Raw genomic sequence first — 27,644 nt, forward strand, 5'->3', positions numbered from 1 at the left:
GAGGATGTACCCAAAGAAGATCACCATGAAATCTTCAATTACTTTTCCAAACGGTATTAGAAATGCACAAACACACAAATCTACACACAGACTACGTTAAATAGTCTTTGGAAGTTCTAGGCTTGCCAATATCACCGCTTTGAAACTAGAACAAAAGCCCTTTTTTCCCCCCCTCTTAAACGTAATGCAAACATATGACAACTTGTACACAGCTTTGTGTACCGAAGGGGGCAGCAATTTACACCTGGAACAAACACGAGTCATTCATTTCATATAGAAGTCACCTGAAAGAGCAGAGATTTGACCATAAGTCTTAAACACAAACCAGGAGGACATTCTGTCTCTCAGCAGGAAAACACAGTGGAAGAGTCAGAGAAGAAGGGACAGAATAAGGAATAAGCCAGTAACGCAGCGAATATCAAAAGTATATAGCATATCACAAGATAATACTTAAACTGAAAGCAAAGACAAAACCCTAGGACGCATATTTTAGATGCTCCACTATAGCAGGTAAGCTCTAGAGCAACAAAGACATTACGGCCATTTTGTGACTCGGAAGACAAAATTCCTTCCTCAGGCTGTGCCATGAACACAACCCAAAATCGGATGAGAAAAATATTTTCTATTGTAGCTGTGGCTTTTGCATATGTCCTTTTCACAACTATAAACCCTTTGAACTTTAAAGAATAAAAATAGAACACATTACATCATACGGCCTGAATCATTTCCTCTTTCAACGTTTCCTTAAAAGCCTTAAAATAACAGGACAAAGTCTGGGTCCTTCGGTGCTTCCACATTTCTATGACTTAAAGTCTCGCATCAAAATCCACAAAGCCAGACTGTATTTTTATTGTTGTACTTCTGCTTGCTTTGTTGTTGTTGTGGGTTAGTTTGGTTGTGTGTGTGTCTTTTGTTGGTTTTTTGTTGTTGTTGTTGTTGGTTTTTTTACTGCTGTGTTTGGCCTTTTCTATTTTATTAAAGAATTAAACTAAAACCAGAATGTGAAACCTTTTTATCAAAGGCAGAGAAAAATGTAAGTGTTTTTAGGACTTGCATCAAAAGTGTGCATTCAGCAGCTGGCGCAAATGCTGTATAACTGCTGTATAACTGTATTCAACTAACACACCTCTGACAATTCACCCCTAGAAACATGAAATAAGATGCAGCATGAGCTGATCAGAAACCTAGTATGCTATACAGAATGTCCATCTGTAATTCCAGCAACGACTCAAGAGCCATGCATTAATTTTCTGGAGATAAACTCAGAAGGGTATTTCGCTGCGAGACATTTTCTGAAATATACAATTAATAACAAAATTTAAATGGTTGAATCAGATGCAATTTAGTGATGCATCAAAAAGAAGTGTCATTTGCTAACCATCCCGTTTTCTATAAGGGATTTTTTTTATGGCCAAGTACCTGCCCAGGGATTTATTGTTTCTATTTATTTAGTCTAAACCGATTTTTACTATATATTAAAAATAAAACTTAATGAGATATAGTGTTATAACACGCTAAAAATCCTTCCCTTTGGAGGGGATATGATAGAGGTATATGGTTTAATTGTTTTTTCCCTTATTTTGGGCAAATCAATGGCTACATTATATTGCCTTGTGGAACAAAATGCTTATTTTAATTTGTAACAGTAATCGTAACTTACATGTTTTACATTGCAGTTTATCTTCTAAAATACCTCATATGCAGGAAAAAAAGACATTCAGGAGAGAAAAGAAGTAGGATAACTTGTATTTCGCTCCCTTTAGCAGCTATGGCAATACAAGCCTCCAAACTTGCCATTTTTCATGGCTCACAGTGCTAATCATGTTCTTGGCAATTATGAAGTGAACAAAATCTATGTTTCCTGCTTTTCATGCCAATTTGGACTCACATTTTGCTAGTATTTCTCAAATAAAAAACTGGAAGGAATTTGTAAAGACAAATTATGAGGTCATGCAAAAAAAAAAAAAAAGAAAAAAGAAAAAAAAGAAAACCTAGAAACAAAACCATCACAGAACACAAACACTAGTGATGTGCTTAAAAAACTGGTTTTGCTGAGGAAGAAAAAGAACAAGTTTCTGGAAAATTGTTACAACATCACCTTGAATATTGATTTTTTAGTCCCCTGAAACTCTGAGGGGAGAAAATGTTTTATTCTAGACAAGTTAATAAGTTCCCTAACTACAGCTCACAAAGAACCACTGGGCTACTGCTTCTCATTTGCTCTTGCTTAATGGCATTAAGAGACAACTTAAAAACAGGCCTTTCCTAATGAGGATTATTTTCCTTTGTCAGCAATTTGCCTACATGGAATTATATACAATGAGAAATCCATATAATGCCATCAGATATCACAAACGAGACAGAACTGTTCTCTGAGGCAGCTGTTACTGTCAGAGATGATCTATGTGCTCAAAGGTTTGGGAACCCTTGGTTTAGGCAGATTTTATTCTCATCTCACAAGAGTTTTTTTTCCTGTGAAGCCAATATAAAGAACTACGTCTTTTCACACTATTCAAGCCCTTAAATCAACTTTCAGATGTAGGAATGATGAAGCAAATATTAAAAATAAAAGTAAACATTATATATATATAAAACATCTAAGAATTCATTTCTTCACAGAGGCTGAAGAAAAGCACTGCTATTGCTTCAGACCAAGCAAATGTGCCCCATTATTTATTTTTGTGCCTGCAGAAATTATTGGAAAATAAAAATGAACCACAGGACAAATAAAAGCCCCCTTAATTTTAGAAATGGATTTAGGACAATATGGTGTCTCTCTCAAAAACAATCAAAAAGATACTTTTTTGAACCAAAGTAGAAATATCTACTGAATTTACAGCATTATCAAACTTCTCATAACCTTCATTGCTGAATTGCCGTATGAATTAAAACATTTAACATTTGTTCTCTTACTAAATTATCGTATTGCTTTGCTATGCGAAGCCTCTGATATGTTATCATATATTTTAAGAAAAACAAATGCGATCTTAAAATTTATCAGATGTATAGCTCAGCGACATTCAATCATTGCTTCCTGTAAAAACTTTTAAGATTATGTAAGATGTACATAGAAAGTATCTATATGTATAGATACACGTGAATTTTACATAGACGTGTCTATATAAGAATTCATAGTGAACAATGAGCTCAGAGTCATTTATCTGCCTTAGCGATACTGTTTGATATTGCCAAAAAGCCTCTCTATAAAAACCCTCTGCCCCTTGAACTAGGAACAAACCCTGGTGATGCCAAAGGAAAGGTTCACTTCAGTGGGAAACGTCAAACCCTTAGCCTAGATTTTATTTCTGTGGGAATAACAGATGCCTCTGAAAGAAAGACGTTTACTGAATAACTACTTTCACTGTCAGCTTTTCTTGTATGTTTTCTGCTCCTATTCAGCAAAGCTAATTAAAGGTAGAATGCTGAAAAACAGTGGTCATGTTTTTAATGAAATAATTATCTAATTTTGCTGGTGAGTGCCCAATACCCTGTTGTGTGCAGTAAACAAGGGTTAGGGTGTGCCTGTCCTTAAGCAGGTTTGTCAAGTTGCAAAAGCTATTTTCCTGGGATGACTTTAAAATACGTTTACAGTGACAAGTGTGGAGAGAAGTATGCAGACCAGCTGGACACAGTTCTGGCTCAGAAACCACACGCGTATATTATATATATCTACGTACAGAAGGCAATAGGTGCTGCTGGGAATACAGGTATATTAGTATGAAGATAACATTGCGTTGGTGAAGCTGTGTAGCTTTGGAACCCAAATCTGCTCGCACCTGGCCACGTTTAAGTGTAAGAAAACAGCACAAGCGATCTCTCTGACTCCATCTATGCAGACACGGTTTCAGAGTCTGCGCCTTTATCAGCTGGAGCCACACAGGGGTAGGAAAAGCAGTGGGGTCCTGTCTGGGGAGGTTCTCAACAGCACAGGAAAACATAAAATGGACTTTCTTTTTTCATCATCAGTAATATTTATCTTTACTATTTTCTCTCACTTTTTGCGTGTTTCAACCTGTCAACCTCACCACCCATTTCTGTCAGGGTCTCTCTCCCCACATGTCATTGCACTTCCAAATCAGCTGCCACTGCCATTTCTTCCTCTGGAGGTCTCCGTGCTGCCTGGGAAAAATTTAAATAAGCAAAAGGATGGGAGAAAGAGACCAATGTATTGCATTAAATCTGATGTTAATGTTCCCCTGCAGCACCGACAATTATCACTTACCACTGTAAATCCTGTGATACTTGGTGTGTTTTGACTCACAAGGTCATGGGAGACTCCTGACTTCATATTTTATTTGAGACTGTTTTCATTCCTCAAGGTTACGGAGAAAAGCTTACATGTGTGAACCCTACTGTGAAAAGCTAGCAAATTAATTAATTCTACTTTTTAGCCTTGTAATTTTTCAGTTTATGTCATGAGGTTAGAGCGTATTGAGACCTAAGACTGATAACTCTTTCCAGACACATCCTGAGAGACCACTGGCTGTGGGGATCACTGTAAAGCGTGACAGAACCTGGGGTTTGCAAAAAACCCTCTGGTGCCGTGAGAAAGCCTGAAGCACTGTCTGGATGAATCAAAAGGGAAAAAGCCTAAATGTACAGCAGCCTCACTGTGCCATGTTCACTGTATTTCTGAGACAACCGACAGCTCCTAAACATCAATTCTCTTGTTATTCTTCATGTCTATCCTTCCCGGAACCATTACTACTATTTCTATGTTAATCTTTTTAAATACAAACATTTACATTTTGTTCAGTAAAACCATTCACTCTGCCCTGAATTTTTCAATTACTGTAAATTTCTTCCTGTAACTCATCAAAAATGCAGCTTGCCGGCACCTTCAAAGCCCATGGACGACCTTATGGTTTCTCCAGTTCTTCTTGTCATTTTACCCCACAACTGCCATTCTAAGGCAACCATGTGAACAGCCCGTGTATCTCACAGCGTTAATGCACATTTTGTCCCAAATTTATCTTTAAAGTCACATCTGTACTAAGACACAACCTAAACAAATTAGCTACATTAGGGTAGCTAAATTAGGGTAGACTATCTGTTTGTTATAGCACCTACAAATAATGAAGTTAATATTCCTTGAATGTAATATGCATATATTACATTTAAACACCAGCCCCCATTTTATATGTCTAGGATGCAATATTTTTTTAACATGGAACCTTATCTTCTAATCTCTACTGCAACAGTCCCACCACAACTGTAATCATTATGCTAAACAGATACGTTAAAAAAGGCACAGAATTTATAATATTGTTTAAAATTCCACATGTCAGGCATCAGGAAAAAGAAACATGTAAGAAGATATTAGGTGATCTTGACAGAAGAAACACATCAAAACAACAAAAGAAAAAGATTAATCCTATAGAATGTGAGGCATAACTTTACAAAAACTCCCCAGAAACATAAAACGTATTATGTATTCTCCATACAATAAAGAAACTGTCTTCCATAATAACAATTAAAAAATAGTATTGATAATGGAGAATTCCATTATGAGATTAAATAGCATATAGACAAAAGGCAAGACAAAAGGTCTTCCAGAGGCATTCAACATCCATGAATTACAAGTGGTCACACTCTGACCTAAAGGCAGGAAACATCCTTCCAAAACAAAAAAAAAATCCAAGAAGACGACAAAAAGATGAAGTTTTCTTTATGACACTCCGTTATGCCAAATCACAGAATGAGTTGTCAATTCTCCGTGGCTATGAGAAAGACTAGTGTGTTAAATGATTCTCCTTACACTTCATTTAGATCAGTTCTCTTTCACACTCAAAATGAAGTCAATAAAATGGAAGGAAAGAAGGATCAGGGCTAGTTTATACGTAATAACACTGTACTTTCTATACTGCTGCACAGCATTTCATTTGTTTAGATCTTCAATAAGAAGAGATTTTATATGAGCATTCTAACGGAGAGAGTAGAAAAATACTCTAAAATGACCAGAAAACTTTGCTATCCTTTATTCTCTTAACCCATATAGGTGATAGGCAAAGATTTCAAAACCTGTAGCTGTATGTGAACATATCTGCAGCTTTAAAACCACTTAGAGAAAACTGTTACACAAAGAATCAACCTCTGTGTATTATATTTTGGATTATACTTCAAGTGTCATCAGCAGCAGATAGTTTACTCACCTGGTACAGCATGATAGGTTCTATGCTGTATCCCAGCATATCAGCAAACTCCTTAGCAATAACTGTTTTGCCACAGCCCTAATGAGTAAAGAAAAAAATGAACTAGATAACATGCTAAGGAACATGGGTAAGGAGGGAGAAAAGAAATTGAAAATCTTACTTTTCCTCCAATCAAACACATATCTTTAACCATATGGGATTGCATCATTTCTGCCAACAGCTGATTATGGCTGGAAGTCCTTATGAACGTATCTGATCTAGGATGCTTTTTTAACAGCCCAGTCCCAGTTGGAACCTGTAAGAAAAAGAAGAAAAAAATAAAAACAATAAAAATGCTGAATAAGCTATACTATGACAACTCAATGCTTTCTGTGGACTGGGTTACACTTCTCCAAAACTATGGTAATATTTTACTGATGACTGTCATCCATCAAACCCAAATCTTTCACTTAAAAAACATTAATCATATAACTTCTAATAGACAATCTCCTTCACATCTCCTTTGCCCATTCTTCATGAAAAGAAAAAGTGAATCAATTAAATTACAGCAGTGGTGTCTGCAAAGAACTTGAGGCTGTTCATAATAGAGACACAATAAAAAATCAACAATATTTATGGCTCCACAGAGAAACATGGAAGAGAAGAGCAATCTGTACTGCGAAAATCTGAAGGAGCTACTATGACCAGAAGTTTGGGGAGTATCAATCGTTCCCCACTTGCCATTCTAGTCCGGGAACTGTTTCATCTCCTGTTCCCAAAGAGACATTCTGCAGATGTATATTCAGAAGACATCACCTAAAATACACGTCAAACACAAGCAAAAATGTTCCCCTCAAAAAAGAGCTGAATCAAGTCCCTACAGACTCACGTTTTTCTGATAAATTCCCATTTGCTGTTGTTTCCCTTTTTCACCTCTCTGAGGATATTCCTCATCAATGTCAATACTATCTCTCTGACTTCCACTAATTCACCTTCTTTACAGACGCTCTAGACTCCTCAAATTCAACATTAACTTCCAATTCTCAGGTCAGCATCTGCTTCTTGAATAAGACCTTATTTCACCACCTAGCAGGTCACAAACTTAATTGGAAGAAAATCAAACTAATCATATTTGATGTGATTACTTTTCTTCCCTTTTCCCAACATCCTGTGTCAGAACATTACCAAGGACTCATTAGATTTTATTTAAAGTGTACACAAAGACAGACTATTTTTTTAATTAAGAGGAAAAGGAAATCTAACACCAAGAGCATCATAAGTACTCTCTCCCATTCTAATCCAATAAAAACATATGAAATTTAGAGGTTTTTCTTTTAACACAAGAAACTTAAAGGAATGACATGTAGGAAAGTATGAGTTTGTCTAGAAATAAAATCTTTTGTATTCATAATATAATATTCCAGTATCTAAAGGTTTTTCTAGTAAATATAATGTGTTCCACTACCAAAAAATATTCAATGCTAGTGAGTCTTAGTTATCAAGAGTAAGTGTCACATTCTCAAAGAGATGAAAACAAGTTATGGTATCTAGAAACATATATAGTTTGATGAATACATAAATTCATACCTGGAATGTCACTTCTTTATCACCAATCTGAACAGTTACATCAGCCAGAAAGGGTTTGTTCCCATGTGCACTTTCTACTTTCGTAACCCTTCTAGGATGCAAATGGCTTTTTGCATCTTGAAGCTCAAAACGCTGTAGAATTAAAGAGTGGGAGAAATTAATTATTAAATACAGCTTTCTGGTTTTTTAAACTGTTCATTCTGAAAACAGGGCCAGAAGCACACTAAAGATTAATTGCTTGTGAAATCCTAAATCCATCTACTTCAAATGCCTCTGTTCACATTCTCAATGGCCTATATATTTTACATTTAAAATCAAAGTGAAAAGATCATATATTATCTACTTATTCTGACTGTAAAGACAGATGTAAAGTGAAAATGTCATGTGGCGACTTTGCCAAGTCTTATCCTGACAGACTGAAATAATAAGAGAAACGGATGATAGCCTTTAGCATGCGTAATAATAGATCACCTGTCTCTGCAGGTCATTATAACCAAATGCAGATTTAAACATCTGGCTACCAATAAAAATAACCATCAAACATTATGTTTACTTAGCTCCACAGCCTTATTGTACAATGAAAATTGAGGACAGCCTGTACAAATTAAACCTTCAGCATGTTCTGGGTATATCAAGGACAAAAACCAGGACATTTTTCTTCTCAATTATCTTTTAAGAATTATACTCTGTATTCTATGCTGTATTTAGAAAGCATGAAAATAATTTTTAAAATCCCATTAAAAGTCTGTTTTGTTGGGGAATAGGAAGTTATATCAGGGGAGTTTATGCAGAAAAAAGCCACTAACTGAAATTACCGAACTCGTGGAGACATTTTATTTAACAGAGTGAAACCTGAATAAACAAGAGAAAAAGGAGTATTATCCAACTCTTTAGAATCTTTAGCAAAAATATTTTTATACAGAAGTCACTAATGTAAAATAATTCTTAAAAAGCATGTAGTTTTATTACTACTAGGATTCACAGCACTGGCTATTTAAGTTTAGAAAGAAAACTGAGATGCCTTCATACAAGCGCTTTGGCTATTCATTACTTTGCAAATTCCCATTCTGGAACAAGAGCCTACAAAAATTTCACATTTAAACATGAATTTAAGATACATGTGCTTTAGGAAAGGTCTGCACCAAATTATACTTTTGTAACAGCTGAGTCTACTTCAGATACCATTAAATGTTTGAACAACAGCAGCTGGCAAGAATGCCTACTAAGTAGTATCTTGAACTATAATTCTAAGAAATGTGCAAACTATGGTTCTGAAAAATGAACTACAAATGTTCTCACTCTCATGTTCATTGGTAAACTTTAATATGCTTACTAAGTTAACAGCATTTTGGATTGGGCCAAAGCTGCTCATACACAAACCTGCAAACTGCTTGTACACTAACATCTCTTGATCAGATACCAAGAAAGTAAAGTAACTGCGAGCAAACAAGGTCATCTGCACCAGCAGCCGCTGTACCAAACAAGGAAGATTTGGAGACAGCAGTAGCAGACCTTGTACACAAAGGTCTTGGGAATCTAAAGACTCTGAGGAGGTTTTTTATTTGAATTTTTTCAGGGTTTTGGTGCTGGTGGTGCTGGTTTGGTGCTGTCTCCAAACCAGGACAGCGAAAGAGGACCATCTATCTCTGTGCAGAACCTTCCTGAATTTATATAACTTGAATTCATTTAACTGAATCTGTACAGTTTAAATTCATCACATGTAACCACAGAGATGCTGCTGAACTGGAACTTTAATTTAGTAATTAAACAAGTTACAACAGTTATACCTGGACAGAAGCAACAAGCAAGAAAACTGTTTGAGGCTTTCAGAGTAAGACCGATCTCTTTGATGCAGTTCTTCATTTAGAATTATGATAGCTGGATATGGAATCTGAGTGGAGTGACATGGATGTACAACACACTAAACATACTCCTGTCCAGGGAAGTGGTTGGGTCACCATCCCTGGAGGTGTTCAAAAGACATGTAGATGTGGCACTGAGGGACAAGGTTTACTGGTGGACTTGGCAGTGCCGGGTTAATGCATGGACTTGATGACGTAAAGGTCTTTTCCAACCTAAATGATTCTGTGATTCTGCCTGAACCAGACGCAGCATCCTCTATGCAAAGTCCAAGTTAGTAGCTGCAAATAAAAAAGTATTTGTGGCTTGGAAGGACAACATACAGTATGAGAAAGTTTGTGAGACACTTAGAACGTCAGTAAGCAGTCTTATTGCCTCAGATTCAAGAGGAAAGAAAAAAGAAAAGACTAGCCACCAAAAACAAGGGAAGAGGTTTGGCAGTCCATAATCATCAGGCCACATTCTGCATGTTTAGAAACATGTGAGAAAAGGCAAACTGTAATAATTAGAAAAAAGGAAGAAGAGGAATTCTGACTACTCGGAAGTATCTAATGATGAGTAATGTCTCAGTATGGAAACTGCAAAAAATACACTGGTGATCCAGCTGGTCAAAGAAACAGAGAGCTTCAATGACATGTATTTGCAGAAAACCACTATTCTGAACCCACATGACAGCAAAGCTATCCAAAAAAGGCATCCAAAGGCAACTGATCTTGAAGATTCCCAGCATGGGAAGGAAAAGGATTTTTTTAAGGAAAAAAAGGATGTAACTGTTTCACAAGAAGCAAAATGTGAACTGCAAGTGCAAGATGGGATAGACAGATGAAGTCTGAAGGACAGATTCCACTCCAATGGTATGTATTGACACTGAGAGTATTCATTCATGCAAAACCTCAAAGATTTAGGACTACTTTGGGGGCAATAAAAGAAATAAATCCTTCCTTAGACCAAAATGTGTAATAGAAATACCTTAGAAGTAAACAGAATTGTCTAGACAAGAAAGAAGATTCCAGTTTTCTGAACTATTAGCCCACTATCTATAAGAGAGAGACTCTGTAGTCTGAAAATTCCCTACTGTGAAGCAGGGAAATGGTTTTTGAGGAAGAAGTGAGGTAAGATTAAAGTGGGTGTGCAAGTAACACAAAAAATAAGTCAAAGGGAACAAAAAAAGGCTTTTATTTGATGTAAGATCAAGACAGTAAACACAGAACTAATCAAGGCATAAAAAATTCCAGAAGGGTCTTAGATCAAAGTTAGACACTTGGATAGTAGGCTAAAAGGGACCTGCTCTGATGTGAAGATTCTCTTCATTAGGAGAAAAACAAACAACAACAACAAAACCCCACAACCAAACCAAACCAAACCAAAACACAAGACTGAGAACAAAACCAAACCAACAAACAAAAACCACCAAAAACCAAAACATGCAAAAGGCATGTGAGAAGTAAAATTGCAAACCCTACATCTCTGATGAATCTGAAGTAAAACACTAAAAGCTTATGGAACAACGGAGAAATAAGTATAGAACAGTTAGAGTCTATTATGAGTGACCAAACTCAGCCTAAATGAAGATGATCAGTAAGTACAGAACAGTTGGAGTCATCTTCCACAGTACTGCCTGTCATTAGTATACAGGAAAGAACACTTCAACGTTGTGGGAGACACATGTGCTTAAGCTTCTTGTTTGTGAATGTTTAGCAGGACTCTGTTTTCCTTGAAACCAGCGATATCTCTGTATCTAAATCTTCTACAGAAAAAACATATACATTTTTACGCAATTTTTGCAATCGTTTTTCAAATGTTCATCCATCAGTCTAAATAATTAGTCACGGCAACATTTCATGCAAATACAGAACAATTTTAAAGGCCAGAATTCAAACCAAAGCACATTTTGCCTCACAAGATATTCCAACTTTAAGAACTTTAAGAAACAGAATAGAAATTGATACAGTTTTCAAAGTGCAGAAACTTCAAATAAGGTACACAAAGGCACACCATTCTCAAGTTTATTTTGGTACTTCTGTCCTCTCTGTGCAAGCTAACGAACCACGGAACGCTGCAAACTGTGGGCCTTGTACAAATGTTCTGTGTGATAAGCAAATCTCAAGATCATTGCTGATGCTGGACCAGTGCTCAAGCCATAAACACTTTTTTGATGCGAACTAGTTTGACACAAGGAGCACGCCTGTATCAAATGAAAAAGTTGGTCGATAGAGTTAAGCCTCAAACAGGTTTTAACTCCAACTAGATCTACTCACCAAGAGATCTGCATTTCAAAGCACCTTTACACATCCAGGACTAACACCATCACAAACCACTTTCACTCACAGAGAAGGTATAAGTCAATATTTCACATTAATTCATCATCAAGAATAAGAATTATGAGGAATATCTAGGTCTTGGTGGAGTCTCAGTGAGCAAAGAGCTGAACATAATGTTTGGGAAGACAGCACTTGGAGAATATGAACTCTTCAAGAAATATGTGCAGGGTCTAATAGCTGCCAAAAACGGCTGTTTAGCCTTATTGCTGGCTATGTCATTTCACAGCTCCGACAGCTGACTGGAAGAGAAGACATGCTGAAATTAAGATACTTTATGGCAAGATCACTACTTCCACATACCTGTCTCCACGTGTGATGCCTAAAATTTACATTTTGTTAGATGAAATTCGTTTTTATTTTCTTTAAATGTTAGCTGATGTTAACAAGTGATTCAATTCAAACAAATGAACCCATCGATTGCAAATACACCTTAAGTATTTATTTTTTCAACTCTCAATACCTCCCAATTAAGATTAGTATTTCCTAACTGTGTTCTGTGGCACAGGGAGAAGTATTCATCAGTAAATATTAGCTGGACATTATTTGGAAATCTGTATGAAGGTGGAGTAAGAAATCACCTGGCTTTTGCCAGACTCCTCTACCTCACATTTTTTATGGAATGGAAAAAAAAAATAATTTATCAATAATTAATACAGTTCTGGTGCTGTTATTACTAAAATATCTTTATAAATACAAGTTCCTCAGTACAACCAGCTATTTTCTGTATTTCTTAAGGTTCATCGCTTAACAAGATTTGTAGTGTGCAAATAGAGTACAATTCCAAATAAGACAATATGTAGTTGTTGAAATTTGGGCCAAGTTTGATAAGTAACGATGAGGAAGAGTATAAAAAAAAGCCCAAGGGAAAATTAAGGCAGAAAAATGTAAACAATAAGGAGGTTTTTAAAAGCAGATGATCATTGAGAAAGTTGATCTTACTAGTCAAATCGACCTGTCTTGCACAGGAAGCAAATGCATGCACAACACATCAAATTAAATGAAAGAAATGGAAAATGGAGGAAGCTGATGGTTCTGAACATAAAGACATTATCTATAACTGACAAAATGGCACAAAGGATTTAAAATAAAGGAATATTAAGGACAGAAGTGACTGTTACTGCTCTGCTAACAGACGTAAGTCTGTATTTCCACCCAGACCATGATTCTTACGGGCAACATCAATCCCCCTGACATGTGGTGGCAGGGCAACACAGCATGGCACAGCCAGTCTGGATTTCTGTGGCTGCCTGGAATAACTCCTCAACACCAACACTGTACCAGCTGGGCTGGGGTGATGACCAGACGGCTCCTGCTTTTCACAAGGCAGGAGCAAGTGGTTGTGCATGTGGCAACTGACGGCAGCCTTGGCTGTAGCTACCATCAAATAATGGAGTTCAACTTCCTGAGGGGGAGCGATGAAGGCAAGGAACAGCCTGCAGACCCTGGATTTCAGGCCTGAGAGAAATGGTAGGTAGGACCCCATAGGAGGTTGCTTTGAAGGTTCATGAAAGTGAGCAGGTCATTCGGGACAACTTCCTTCCAATGAAGGACTGTCCATCCCCAAACTCAGGAAGACGAGTAGGAGATCAGTCCAGTTAAACGGAGAATACATGTCTGAGCTCCAGTGCAAAAAGGCAGTAGGCGGGAGGTGTTGGCAGAGATGGGTTACAAACATTTCCCTGACATGTAGGCTTGGCTTTAGGAAAAACAAAAAAATCACTAGCTACAAAGTTGGTTATTTCTAAAAATGCACATACAAATAACTTCTAATTCTCAAGACTGAAAGAGCTAGGTGAGATGCTCTAGATCACAAACGCTAATTTTCAGCAACATACATAACTCCTACAACATATTCAATAATGAAGGAAAGCTGCCACTATAATGAAGTTCTAAAAGGATAAATGGAACAACCCAGCATAATTATAGGTTTTATAAGCTGTTATTGAGCATGGACAAATCAACAAAACAGATCTAATGTACAAAAAGCAACAAAAAGCTAACACAGAACAAAACCAGAGACTAACACAATCTATAATCATATTATAGTGAATGCATTTTGCGCATGTGATCTCTTTTCTTATTTCAGTATGTCCTTTAAAAAGCGAAACACCAGCGGTATTTTTTAAGCATTTTACAACCTTAACAATGTAAGTAGCTACTTCCACATTAATTAACTGCTTACATCATGAGGGTTTTTCTGTAGTCTTGAATGGAGGTCTACCTATTCTACAGAACATAAGAGATTTCACCTTTCGCTATAATGAAAACTACTTATGAAGTCTGTCTTTTTTTAAATACTGGTTTAGCATCAGCAGTAAACTAAATGTAGCCATTTAGTTTACTTAAGATTTGATTTTTTTACGGAGTAGTGAAGTAACATCAGTCAGGAGAACTACTGTCATAATCTATTGCTCCCTGGAATTATAATATAGATGTGCAGTACTTACTTTTAACGCATCTTTGACTGCAGTCCTGCCTTCTTTTCCAAGGAAAACATTATAGGGATAAAGCCGGTCAACAATATGCTGGACAGACATCATAGGAAAGGAATCCTAATTCAAATTTTAAAATACAAATTAAAAAAAATAAATGGCTCATTTTATCATAAGCTACTAAACTGAAAATCCTGTATAGCACTGAACTTAAAATAAACCTGTAAGGGCAATATACAAATGAACACTGCATGTAGTATTTAATCAAATGTCAAAACAGGCATTTCTCAGGTGCAACTTTTATATTATAAAATGTCTAAAAGTAGATTGGAAGAACTATGTCCTCAAAACTACTTTCTTTCCTGTGCATACATGGAAGCTACTGGCTCAGATACCTAAAGACATTTGAGGTTAGGAAAGACAAATCCCAGGTAACTGAGTTTCATAATACTACTAGAAAATAATCACTGTGACAAGAAATCTGTATTACAAGAATGATCTACTCATTCACAGCAACTTCTAGCATTTCGTTTTGATTCTATTGCATTGTATAGACTCTACTTAACAAATCAGTTCCCAGAAATTTCTGAACAGTTTGATCAAAACACTTTGGTTTGAAATGAGTTACGAAGTATGCTTGCACTTTCTACACAAAATGGAAAACAACTGGTTTTTACTACCTTCTTGTTAGTCATACGTACGAACTCTTTTGTCAGTTGCTGCCTGAACTAGATAAAGATTGAATTATTTTGCCAAAGGAATAGCGAAACAAATGGAAGCGCATTTATGAATACTCAATAAACATATGCCTTTCATAGTGGAAAGTGTTTCAAAACCCCTAAAGATCGTTTGTTTTAAAAGACTTGCAAATTTTTAAGGACTACTTGTGTGTAACACTAATGAAAAACAGTGGACCAGCACTACTTTTTTAAGCCTTCATCAAAGTAAGTAGAAAGTAAATAACATAACTCAAATAAAATCAACTAATTTTCAGTTATACACTTGGATTTACATACGCACTCAACTGAAAGAAGAGTTACTTAGAAATGAAATCACAGAACGAATATTTTTTTTAAATGCATAATTAAATTCTAACTTACAATCATTAATACTATTTATAATGTTCCATATTAAAAAAGGCAGTAAAAATAAACCACTTAAGGCATTGTAGTAAATGTACTGCTTAAAGGGTCAGAGAGCCCTTTATCGCATTTTAAAAGCCCTCTGTCTATAGATAAAGACATAACATATAATTTGTCCACATTATCTCAAATTAGTAATAATGACAATGACGTGTATGAAATTAGCCTCTTCAGAATAGCACCCTATAAAAAATTATCCCTTTCAGCAGGCACCAGTTTTCAGCATAAAAAGTATATTTTGGGACTGCGTGAATCCATGATAGAAGACAAGAAGACTTCTGTCTGTAGTCATTATAATGCATTCCCTCCACACTTCTAAATGGTTAAATCAACCAAGCTAGAAGTAGAGGATGGCATTGACCCTGTACATGAAGGAAAAATGCTGTAGCTAGAATCACTGAGAAGAGTCAGCTTAGAAAACCAAGTGATTAAAACTAATTCTAAAAGAAACAGTTCTCGTCTACCTAAAAAAGTCACTGTCATACAATGCTAACACTTCACATTCACTAATGTAAAATAAAATGCTTCCTTCATTCCATAGTTTAGATAATAGCTTAGAGCTCATTTTCTTTCCATTACTCTGAAAGCCATCTGGCATTCATTTAAAAATAATTTTTCACTACAGGGTTCAAAGAATAAAAAGTTGCAACTTATTTTAAAATCCAACATGTATTTCTTTCCTAAAGCCCTCCAAATACTGTTTCATTTCTATGAACTTCAATTGTAATCACTTCTTAACATCTGATGTAGTATCACTAACTCAGAAAAAAATTCTGTCTGTAGGCATCCAGCACAACTGAGGGGACTGAGCATCACAGTAACACAAGTAATTGGTATGTTTTAATGTATATAATAAAAAGAAATATGTAGAAGTAATCTGCCACTGCGCAGTAACATAGGTAAAACGACTGCACAGGAGATACAACAGAGACTTCTCCTAAGAGTCCTTTCTACAGACATCGGCGTCTTGGAGAGAGGTTTTGAGAAGCTGTCTTGGCATCTTCTCCTCCTGGGCTGACTGCACCTTCCTGCATGCAAAGGGCACCAACCACCCCCCTTTATACAGATCTCATCTCCCCAGCTTTCTTCAGGAGGCACCTTCTGGTTTTATTTTGACTTTTTACCACGTCACTATGAAGTCCAGGGGACAAAAACCTGTCACGGAAAGCAGAAAGGCTGCCACAGCTCCAGTCCCGACCTGCCTGATCTGCCGCTGTGAACTCCGCGAGTGCAGCTGCTTCATTTCCCAACGGACCGCAGCTGTCAGGAAGCGTCACATCTTCACGTGTGCACAACCTGCACCTTCAGGTGACTCTCTGGGTCTATGTTTATTCTAAATCCACCAGCCCCCCCAGTGACCTAACATAGGCTTTGTCTCGTGCAAATTAACTGCCTCCTATACCCATATTTGAATAGTTGTTTTGGATCCTTTTAGGTGTCAATGGAGAGTAATAGGTGTCTCTGTAATGCAATCAGTCTGATTTTCGTGCATACCGTGAAATCAGAAGCACTTTGTATTTCTCTCCACTGACTACCTCAGTGTCATCAAGTAAACTGCAGATGCCCTTGAAGTGAGGTGAGATGATTTAGTAGCACAAAAACCATTATTTCGAGCACTAAGATACATTTAATCACATCACAAGTCTTGTGTTGTGCCATATTTTGTCCTTCATGCTTGTTATGCTATATATTTTGCTAAAGTTTTATCCAGAGACCTCTGACTGGGGCTTTTCTCCCTCAAACCATCCTTAGCTTTTTCAGGGTTATTTTTTAAATGTTTATGTTAATCTTCTAACACCATGAATAATCCAGATCAAATTTTGAGAAATTTTAAACCCATGCAGTTTCACAGTACATGTGTACGCACATACCAAAATCTTAACTGCAGCCGATAAGCTGTCTAAAGGAAAATCTGGAAGTCCCAATGTAGAAGATTCTTGAGAGCAGAGAGTTGTAGCAAAAGACAGGAGCTGAGAAACTCTGCAAAGAAAAGAAAATTAGTTACAGAGTTTTATACATTCTATCTATATTTAAAAGACTAAAGCCCAAAAAGTTAAGTAAGTATGAGATGCTGAAACTATTTCTGAGCACAAATAAGTAAGGTGCGATTGAAGTTCTAAAGCATTAAGTATTCATCATATGAAGGCTGCAAACGAAAAGCTGCGTGAGCATACACCCACACATATTAAAAAATTTCTTCAGTTCTGGTCTCTATGCAGTGATAGAAGATACAAAAATAGCAAGGAATCCTGAAAGGACATTGCTTTTCTTAATTCCATTTTTTTTTTTTAATTATAAAAAATTACCTCTCTGTGGAAATGTTTGATCCAATTGAATACAATAGCTGAAGATGGTCCTGAAAATAGAACATAAAATCACAGAGGAAATTAATTTTGGGATCATACTGTGGGTCACAGCGCACAATGTATGAGGTATTTTCTGTCTTCCCTCTAATTCAGACATGAGGAGTCTACTCTTTGACACAGAATTCATTTTATTTAAACAACAAAAAAAAAAAGAATAAAGATTATAAAATATTTGCTTTAAGGTTATATTGTTTTACAGAAGTTATTTTTCTGCTGCAGCATTCCTTGGCAACTCTAAGCACGCTTTTCAGGAATTTATTAGGCCCCGCTATGAAAAAAACCCTTTAAGATAAATTTATTACGCAAGGCTTCTTTTCAGAGGTGAGGTAAGTAAAACATAACATCAAAACATAACATCAAAACATTAGCTCTACTCAGTACAGATAATCCAACCCTTCTGCTACGACACTTACCCTAAAGGGCAGATGATAAACATCTCTAGCTTGAAATCGAGAGCGAAGAGGGGGATCCAAAGGGTTACCAGCGTATTTAGGTACTGGCAGGCCCAATGCTATCACTCGAAAATCCTCACTGACCCGAACAATCTTCCATGCATCCAACTCTGATTTTGTATGATCCTAAATTAATTAAAATCAAGCAAGAAGAAGAAAAAAAAAAGTACTATTTTAAAAACTTATGATGACTAAGGTACAGATTGACTAACAGCCCTGGTTCTTCAACCTAAATGTGGTGATGTTCTCATCTTTCACTCAGAGGGGCTAGAAAGCATTGGACTAGTCAAATTTGTGGATGGTAAAAGCAAGTTTTTCCAAAATGAATGCAGTTGGAAAGCTTCATTAGGTGCCACTTTCAGGTCTGTAGCAATTTGACCAAAGACCCCTCAGGCAGTCAAAGTTGAAAAGGTGTCATTACAGCATTGTTTTCATAAAGAACAGAAAATAAACAGACCACAAAATGTATTTTATTCTAAAACCTTAGAAGTGGGCTACCATAAGCAAGTTTTTTTCTTCTTTTTTCCTCTCTTATAACTATAAAGGAGACTAAAATGTGCATTTTCAGAGTTTTGTTTACAAATTATGCTTTATTCTAAGCAATAATACAGAACTAGACTCCTTCATGAGGACACTAGATGTTGTATTTCACTTGTCATATAAGAGATTCATTGCATACAAAAATCAGACTCTTTAGTCTTTCCTGCATCACATTTAAGTTTTCCTTGGAACCAAACACGAGGACATTTCCCGCAGACCTAGATATACAGTAATTATTCACACATGAGAAGAGAAAATGAACATTAGCTTCTATAATACAATGTTTCCCAAACAACAAAACAACAATATTAGATTCAGTAGCGTGCAAGAGATTAATTTAATTCGTATACTATTAGCAGTGGGCCTAAGGCTCTCATTTTGAAACATTTTATCATTAGAAAAGTGTTACAAAGGAAAAAAGAAGAAAGGAAGATGCTTTGCATGATTGTAAGCAAATACTGTCTAAGTTTGAATTCTCATTTTCAGTCTCTAAATACAATTGTATTTTAAAAGCTTACACTTAAAATATAATAATAATGCTTCCAACAACTGCATCTACTAATTAAATATTATCTAAATGTTTTTGGAGAAGGCATGGATCAGAAGAATTGTAACCACAGACGAGAAGCCTAAGAGATAATGACATATTTTCAGAAATCCAGCATAGTTGGTAACGTCATACAATCGGGATCACTGACAGAAGGCTTATTTCAAATTTCTTTCCTGTGCCACATGGGTCTGAATTATACACCTAACCACAGTTAAACAGATAACAGATAACAACAGATAAAACGTGAGCAAGCAGGGGTCAGACTGACAAGCGTGTGATCAGAAACTTACGGAAGTTACGGGACACTGACAGGTATGTGATCAGAAACTACAGTACATCAAAGTAAGATGCGCAGGACTACTGGAAACTGCCTGACGGAATTTAGTGAGGTGCCCAAAAGCCTGAAGAGTATCTGCTCAAATTTAAGCAGTAGGACTCAAAGCCCAGAAAAAAGGAAAATGGCTGAAGTAGCAATGGCAGCAGACACTAAAATCCCATTTCCTACGAAAAGAAAATTCTCTAACCATTTCCTATAATTTAGACTGGCTGTTTACATATATTTCTGTAAACTAAAGGTGAAACAGCACTGATGAATACAGCGTTGCTCATCTTGACCTCATTTTTTTGGTATCCTAACCTTTGAGAAGTTTAGCAACAAGTCTATTACAACTTCATTATCTGAAGTTCACAAGAACAATTTCAACTTAAATCTCTTTCCACAAGTGTATTTGGTTATTCTCATGTTGTGGCTTTCATACTTCAGAAACATCCAGGCTTCACACAACGTTAACACAGAACTACCCTTTTTCATGTGGACAGACAAGACATCAAGGAAAACATTTTTTTGCTGTTGCAAGCAGTAGTTTGATTTCTCGCACAGCTTCCACCCTGCCTGTTTCATCCTATATAACACCCCAGAAAAAACATAAAAGCCTTGGTGACATTTCCCCCATTTGGCTTCTACATATTCTCCTCTTCATAACCGTGTCCCAGCACTACCAAGAATAGGGATAAAAAGAAGTGGGAAATCCAAACAGTGTTTCTGTACCTGCAGAAGTTTGTCGTAACGCTCTGCAGACATGAGAAAACGACCATCTTCAAGCTGCATTTCCCTGTTCTCCAGCAGATTGTTTAGCACCGGCAGGACGTTCCGTTCAGCTTTCTCCAAACCTTCCAGCACGAGGATTCTGCCTTCGGTAGCCGCACGAACTGCACACTTTTCAAAAATTAAAAAAAAACCCCACAACAATATTATAATAGAAATAACCATTACATATCTCATGAAATCCTGCTGAAAAAGAACCTCCAGCTGCTTCCCAAAACAGTATTTATTTCTGTAAGCTGGACTTTTATCTCCTAACTATTGGAGGGATTGGCAGAAATAAGTTCCAGTATTTTGTAGCAAAAGAATGAAACGCAAAACCTTGCAGACATTTTAGTGTATACCCAGTGTATATTAATATGTGGCACCTTTTCTTTTTGATGTTGCATAACAGTTTGTATTTTTGGGTATTTTAAAACCATCTAGCAATTCTGGGACAGCTATTTATACAGAAAACATACAACCGAGGTGGTTTTACATGTTTACAATTATATAAAAGTATTTAGAAAAAATTTCAAGTATTCCTTTGGATTGCTCTGGTTATACACCATTGTAATTCATCCTCGGTACATTGTTCTAGTCTGACTAAAATATCAGTCTATTGAAATAAAACATGCATGACAAAAACAAAACAGTGTCATAAATTATCAGATGTAAAAAAAAATGTCATAAAATTAAAAAAATTTAGAAGTATATTCCCTGGCTGAATGTGGTTTTCTACAAAATCAGGATCAAAATGGAGCCATTAACTTGATAATCCTCTGGAGCCTTTGGGACAGAAAGTTATACTTTTCTTTGTTTCAATTTATTAGTTGTTCATATGTAGCTGTATACTTAAGTGCATAATGTGGAGACAAAATGTAAAACTGAATGCTGGTGCTGGTAATTTTGTGCAGCTTTCATGCAATGACATTCACTCAGGTAAATTAACTATACTTCCTATCTAATATTCACAATTACTGTCCAGTAGAAGACCCTGAAATTCAATGCATTCTTGTCTACTTCCAATTTGCAGAAGTTTAATCAGATAATAATGGGGCAGGTTTAGGCACAGGCAGCATTTAGAGGCAGCAAAGAGTCTTCCTTTGCATTTCTATTACATTTTAACACAATTTTGGACACAAGCAGAGTTGCAAAGGGAGAACAAATGAAATCTCTTCCCGGTATGTCTCCTATTAACTCCTACAGAAGGACGTGTCATATGATGCTAGACGGAAATCTCTGATGAATACAATAGATGTCGAAAACTGGAACAGAGAAAAAGAAGGAAGATATGGGAAAGAATAACAAAGAAGAACCAGGGGAAAAAAAAAAGAAAACAACAACAACAACAAAATAAAACCAACACATACATATGAAAGCAGATGTATCAAGGATGAAAGCATAACCATAAACTAGAAAGAACAGTTCAGCACAACAAATTAATTGCCACATGGTACTAAGCATGCAGGAGAACCAGAGATCCATTTGAGAAGATAAAGAAGACACTAAATGATAAGACTAACTAATTTAGATGCTTCTTAGGTACAGCATAGAAGCCTAAATAACTACTGGCAAATTAGCCATGATGTAAGCTTTTCACATCATTATTAAAATGAAAATAATTCCTGAATCTAACCTGGATTCAAGCAAATATTACTAAAAAAAGACACTCATAAATCCTGGTACACATCTCGAGATGTGAGTTGCATTCTCTGAAAGGTATTTTGTATAACATTTCAATATCTAGTCTCATAATCAGTAGGAACCTGTGAAGAACTTGGAATAATCCCATCAAACAAGTATATAGTCCCCAGATTATTTCTCTTCCACTGAATCACCAATTCTTTCTAAAAGCAATCAGTACGTGAATTCATTTCTTTTTTAATTCAGGACCTCATACTCTACTGAGGCAATATAAAATTCCTCTCTCCCCGTCCCATAAAATTTATACAAAGGACAAATTTTGTCCTAACATTCTTCTCTAGAAAGGTAATTGTACAAGTCAAAGATCTGTTCCAACCTGATTGAATAGAAAACCTGAGTCTCCAGTGGCCAGTCCAATACCTGGCATGAAAAAAATGCTATTTTGACTAAATGCTGTTTGGAGATACAGCCAGAATATGCTTTAACAAACAACTTATTTGCCAAGTTGGTTGGATTCTGACTATTATAAGTCTATGAAGACTTTATGACTGAGGTTTACTAACCAGAGGAAAATACACATTCTGTTCATATGGTTTCAAAATATTTTGAGTATCCATAGAATCTTGTTGACTCATGATGAGACACGCACTCTATGGATGAAGGCTTGTTGAAACAACAGGCTTCCAGTATCTCCTGAGCTTGTACATTATGACAATCTGCTGCAGGGGAAGACTGTGAGTGTGCAGAAGTATATACCAACCATCAAATTCAAGAAAGAAGACGCTCTCCATTAGCAGCATGATCTTGAAAAGCGCGTTGCCTGCTGATCATCAGCTTATAGGATCAAAATTTTACACAGTTTCTTGAACTTGGAAAGTGTTTGAAGTTTTATACTCAAAAATCTATTGCTCAGCACAAGAACATTTCAAAAGGTATGCTACAGATCAGGTTTGCCTACCTCTATGGACCTTCTATAATCAGCTTCAAGGAAGGCTGACAAAGAACCATGGTTTTTCACTTCTTAATGGAAAGACACCCCGTAACAACAATAAAATCACAACCACTGGGTTTCTAATTTACTCTGATTGGCTTTCCTCCAAACTGTGCTCCTCATGTATCTCCAAAGTATATCTGAAATACTGGAAATTGTTCTCCAAAATACAATGAAATAAATGCATGATTCATCTACCTCTAAAATTGCCATGATAAATACCATAAAGCCTGTTCTTAAGACCGAAACAGCTGCGTATCCCTGGCTAAACTATATTTCTGCATTCTGGTTGGTAATGAGTAACAAGTTTTTGCAGTAAGCTGAGTGTAGTATAAGGCGTCCTCTGAATCATTATTTCTGTTTTCTCTGTATTGATGGATTGGTATGAAAACTAAAATGCATGAAAAAAAAATCAGAGGAGGGAAAGTAAGCTTGCAACCTGTCACTGAAAAATCATTTTTAAAAAATGCTTCCAAGAAACAAATCTTCACAATTCTATAATGAAAACCAAAAAATAGCTGTGCTGCCTCCCTCTCTCACTAGTCTCATTTATTCTAAATGTTTAACACGAAACACAATTTGACAGGGGAGGTTTATATTGTACAACCTTGACAACAAAACTGAGATTAAAAGTATTAACTCTTGTTAAAAGGCTAAGGGGGATTTTTTAAATGTTTACTTTCAGACTTACTGTAACTGCAGCGGGGAACTATTTTGCTCATCGGAGGAGGCTGCTGCCTCCCACCCGTGCTCCGAGGGCACAGGGAGAATGGGAACCTGGGTATCTGCTCCAGGGAATAAGCCGGGAACAGAAGTTCCTCACACGGAACTAGTCACATAATGGCTTTATGGAACAAAGATGTAATGCAGATCGCTTACTCTGATTTCACACTGCACATGCAAAAGCATATTTTTATATTTAAAGGCAAAAACACCTTAGGAACAAGACAAGTCTAAGTGGACTTTCATCGTCTTTCCTCTAGCTGAACCACGGTGAGCTCCTCCACTTGAACAGTGCAAAATAGAGCTGTCAACCCCAATTTTGACATAAATCACAATGTATAAGCAACCACATGGATGAAGTTATACAGTGTCAGTGAGGGAAGAAGGACAGAAAAAAGCTCACCACAAAGCACATACTGAAATGCACAAATACCAGAGAAAGAAGCACATTTTTTTAAAGCTAACCAAAATAGTTTGTAAAGGCGTAAGAAATTTTAACAGCATAGTTGAAAATACCAGAACGGAAATGGTAGTTGTCTTCTCTTAGGAAAATGCTTAGCGTGAACCAGAAAACCCTAGTTGCCTTGAAATCTGTGAAGAAAGGGCTTCACTTTTTCAAACTGGGCATCATTCTGAGTATGATACACAAGGTATGCTTCGGAACTATGTAAAAAAAATGCTGCTAGAAATTGCCCAACAGTAATCAGTAATTGCCTCTTTTTCAGGAGATGAAAGTTGAAACTCAAGATGAGTTTGGGTTTTTTTTTTAGAAGATTACTTTCCACTGCTCTGAAAACCGGATCCCTATAATGACATCTCAAGCACTACAACTGTAACTATTAATATAACATGGAAAAACAAGAGAACAAGTAGCTCAGTGACCATGAGAGCTAATGAGGTCAGGTTTCCCTTCATCTGCAGCCTCCATTTCAGATGTCTCTTCCAATGTAATATCTTGTTCCCACCATCCGTACAATATCCCACACAAACTCTTCCATTCAAGTCTTTCCACTCACTCCTGTATCTCATAAACATCACAACAATGTAATGTCCAGATGCGTCTCACAGTGAAAAGAGATCCTTAACAACCATCTGGTAAAGATAATACAAAACTTTGGCTGGTTTTGAGTTAACACGATGGTGACTGGCTGCAGCAGGCAAACAGAACTTGGACTATTAAATCCACAGTAGAATAGAATCACAGAATCATTCCACTTGGAAGAGACCCTCAGGATCATCAATTCCAACCATAACCTAACTCCAGCACTAAATCATATCCCTAAGAATCTTGTCTAAATGCCCTTTAAACACCTCCAGGGATGGTGACTCCACCACTGCTCTGGGCAGCCTGTTCCACTGCTTCATAACCTTTTCTATGAAGAATTTTTTTCCTAATATCCAATTCAAATCTCCCCTGGCGCAACCTGAGGCCATTTCCTCTCATCCTATCACTTGTTACTTGGGAGAAGAGACCAACACCCTCCATGCCACAACCTCCTTTCAGGTAGTTGTAGACAGCGATCAGGTCTCCCCTCAGCCTCCTTTTCTCCAGGCTGAACAGCCTCAGTTCCCTCAGCTGCTCCTCATCAGTCTTGTGCTCCAGACCCCTCACCACCTTCATCGCCCTCCTCTGCACTCTCTCTACCAGCAGGTAGGGCCTGTCTTCCAGGCATGGGAGGTGGCCATTAAATTGAGCCCCAGCAACCCACTGAGCATCACAAAACTCAAAGGAAATTGACGTATTCTAAATCTTTTTCCACAGGTCAAATAGAATTAATCCTTTTTTTTTTTTTTTTCCAAATTTAAATCATTAAAACTAACCAACATGTAAAAAATACCAGGAAAAGAAATGACAGTGATGCAGAATGGAACACGCTATGAGCTTTTACTCCTAATCTTACCATGGAAAGAAGAGGACACTGACCCAGACTTGTAATTTACTGTAAGTGCCTCAGGTTATTCTTTTAAGAAGATGCAAGAGAACTATCTTTTTTTTTTTTTTTTTAATAATACTTCCATGAAGTAGCAAATTATTCTAGAAATTTAGACACAGTCTAAAGATAGATGTGCAAACAGATGTTAAGGGCAGTGAAGCATATAAGGATGTTTCCTGTTGGGGAATCTACTTCGGTAGATTTTAAAATATCTTAGAGTGAACAGCATGTCTAATGGTATGCCTCTACCAAAGAAAATCTTTCAAGATATTTTTTCAGTTTTTAGACCTCTTAATTCCTTAATTTAGACCTTAATTCCTTAATTCCAATATAAATAAATATAAATTGTTTTCCCTCATGGGTTAAGCAAACAGGAAAGCTGTTGAGCCAAGCTGAAATGGATGATTATTTAATGGATTGAAGTGATAGCATACTTCCAAAAAAAAGTATAATCAAAAATTAAGTAGCAAGATGAAGCGCTGTTAAAAGCCGTGTTCAACCAGTTTCAAAGCAACAATGTCAACTTTCATTAAAACCTTACTGTTATCTTCTTCCTTAAATATTTGTAAAATCTTGTTAGTTGCTTAAAATAACATGTATTTAATAAAAACGTCCTGAATGTATAATGCCAGTCAAAGATGAGATTAAAAACAGACCTACTATTCACCTAAATGTGTATTCTATTTTTTGTTAAAAAATGTTTCATTTTGTAGAGGATGATGAACTATAGTTTCACATTTTACCACTTAGGCCACAATACTGAGCTACATATATTCCAGATGTGATGTTCAGGTTTTATTAAAATCAACATAATAGTAACTAATAGAATCATAAAATCATTTACAGCCAAACTAATGTGGTTAAAAGTAACTCACGAACTAGATAATTGGACCTTTTCCACCGTCTGTAATGGAGGAGGGGCCTACATCTTCACTATTCAGACGATCTCCCTACTGAGTTAATCAAGTGTTTTCTGGGTGGGTTTTACAGCTAATTTTCCCCTGTGAGGTCAGGAAAATTACAGGGCAGGTTTCACTTAACACTGTTATTCACTCCTTTTTTATTAAATTTTAAAAAAAGAGTAAGAGAGAAATTGCAGCGTACCAGAGCAGTGGTACCCAAAGGGAGACTCCAGCTGTCAGCTGGAGTTCATGTTTCCATGAGGAAGAGCAGCCCAAACTGGTGAGCACCTAATTCATGGTGCAACACCACAGCACAGAATGAAAAGCAACTAAAAAAGAAACACCCTGAATTTACTGGAGCTTCAAATCAGAAAACTAGGCTAGAAAAGTTTACCCTAGGAAGTGAATCAACACACTGTAAGATCATAAATATGTTAATATGACAAGAGCTGGAACAGTCTTTCATTTTGTAGTATTGATTTTAGCTTCCCTAGTCATCTATTTCAGCTTCCTTCTTTTTCTGAACTACCACATGGACGAATTATCTGTTTTATTTCCATCACCCCCTCCACTAACACAAGAGTCAGGGTGTTTTTGCAACAGTGCCTGCACTCTGTATTTACAAGAGCTTATGTCCTCACCTCGGCAGGGTCAATTGGGCCATTTTAGCTGCTTTACATCAGGTATATTAGTACAGCAGTACATTTACATCAAGTATGTGACATATTTTGCATCTTGGGCAGAGAGCAGGCACCCAGGAGCAGGAAATCTGAGCTCCTCAACAGATTTATCAGTGCAGATATCTACAAACAAAGAAACCTTGGCGTTTTCGTTTTCATTCTATACAAATCTTGAGTAAGGGAGATGGGTTATTTAAATTTTTCTTCCTGATGAGCAGCAGAATAAAAGGGAAATGAAGACAGATATCTAAAAATTATGCAGTTACTTATCTCTCATAAATCGCTTTGATTCAGGGCACTATCCA

General features: G+C 36.6%; 1 protein-coding gene across 1 annotated transcript in view; it reads right to left on the reverse strand.

Annotated features, from left to right (window-relative positions):
- The window catches only part of VWA8 (von Willebrand factor A domain containing 8), a gene marked incomplete at both ends in the record, with an annotated part of 186,826 nt that overhangs the window by 130,778 nt on the left and 28,404 nt on the right, over positions 1-27,644 (reverse strand). Inside the window, 8 exons of the mRNA XM_080349876.1 lie at positions 6,153-6,230; positions 6,313-6,447; positions 7,719-7,850; positions 14,347-14,451; positions 17,345-17,453; positions 17,780-17,829; positions 18,253-18,417; positions 20,430-20,590. Of these exons, the coding sequence (XP_080206002.1) occupies positions 6,153-6,230; positions 6,313-6,447; positions 7,719-7,850; positions 14,347-14,451; positions 17,345-17,453; positions 17,780-17,829; positions 18,253-18,417; positions 20,430-20,590 (935 nt within the window). The remainder of the gene's footprint in view (positions 1-6,152; positions 6,231-6,312; positions 6,448-7,718; positions 7,851-14,346; positions 14,452-17,344; positions 17,454-17,779; positions 17,830-18,252; positions 18,418-20,429; positions 20,591-27,644) is intronic.

Source organism: Nesoenas mayeri (genome assembly GCF_963082525.1).
Source record: "Nesoenas mayeri genome assembly, chromosome: 1".
Taxonomy (NCBI): Eukaryota; Metazoa; Chordata; class Aves; order Columbiformes; family Columbidae; genus Nesoenas; species Nesoenas mayeri.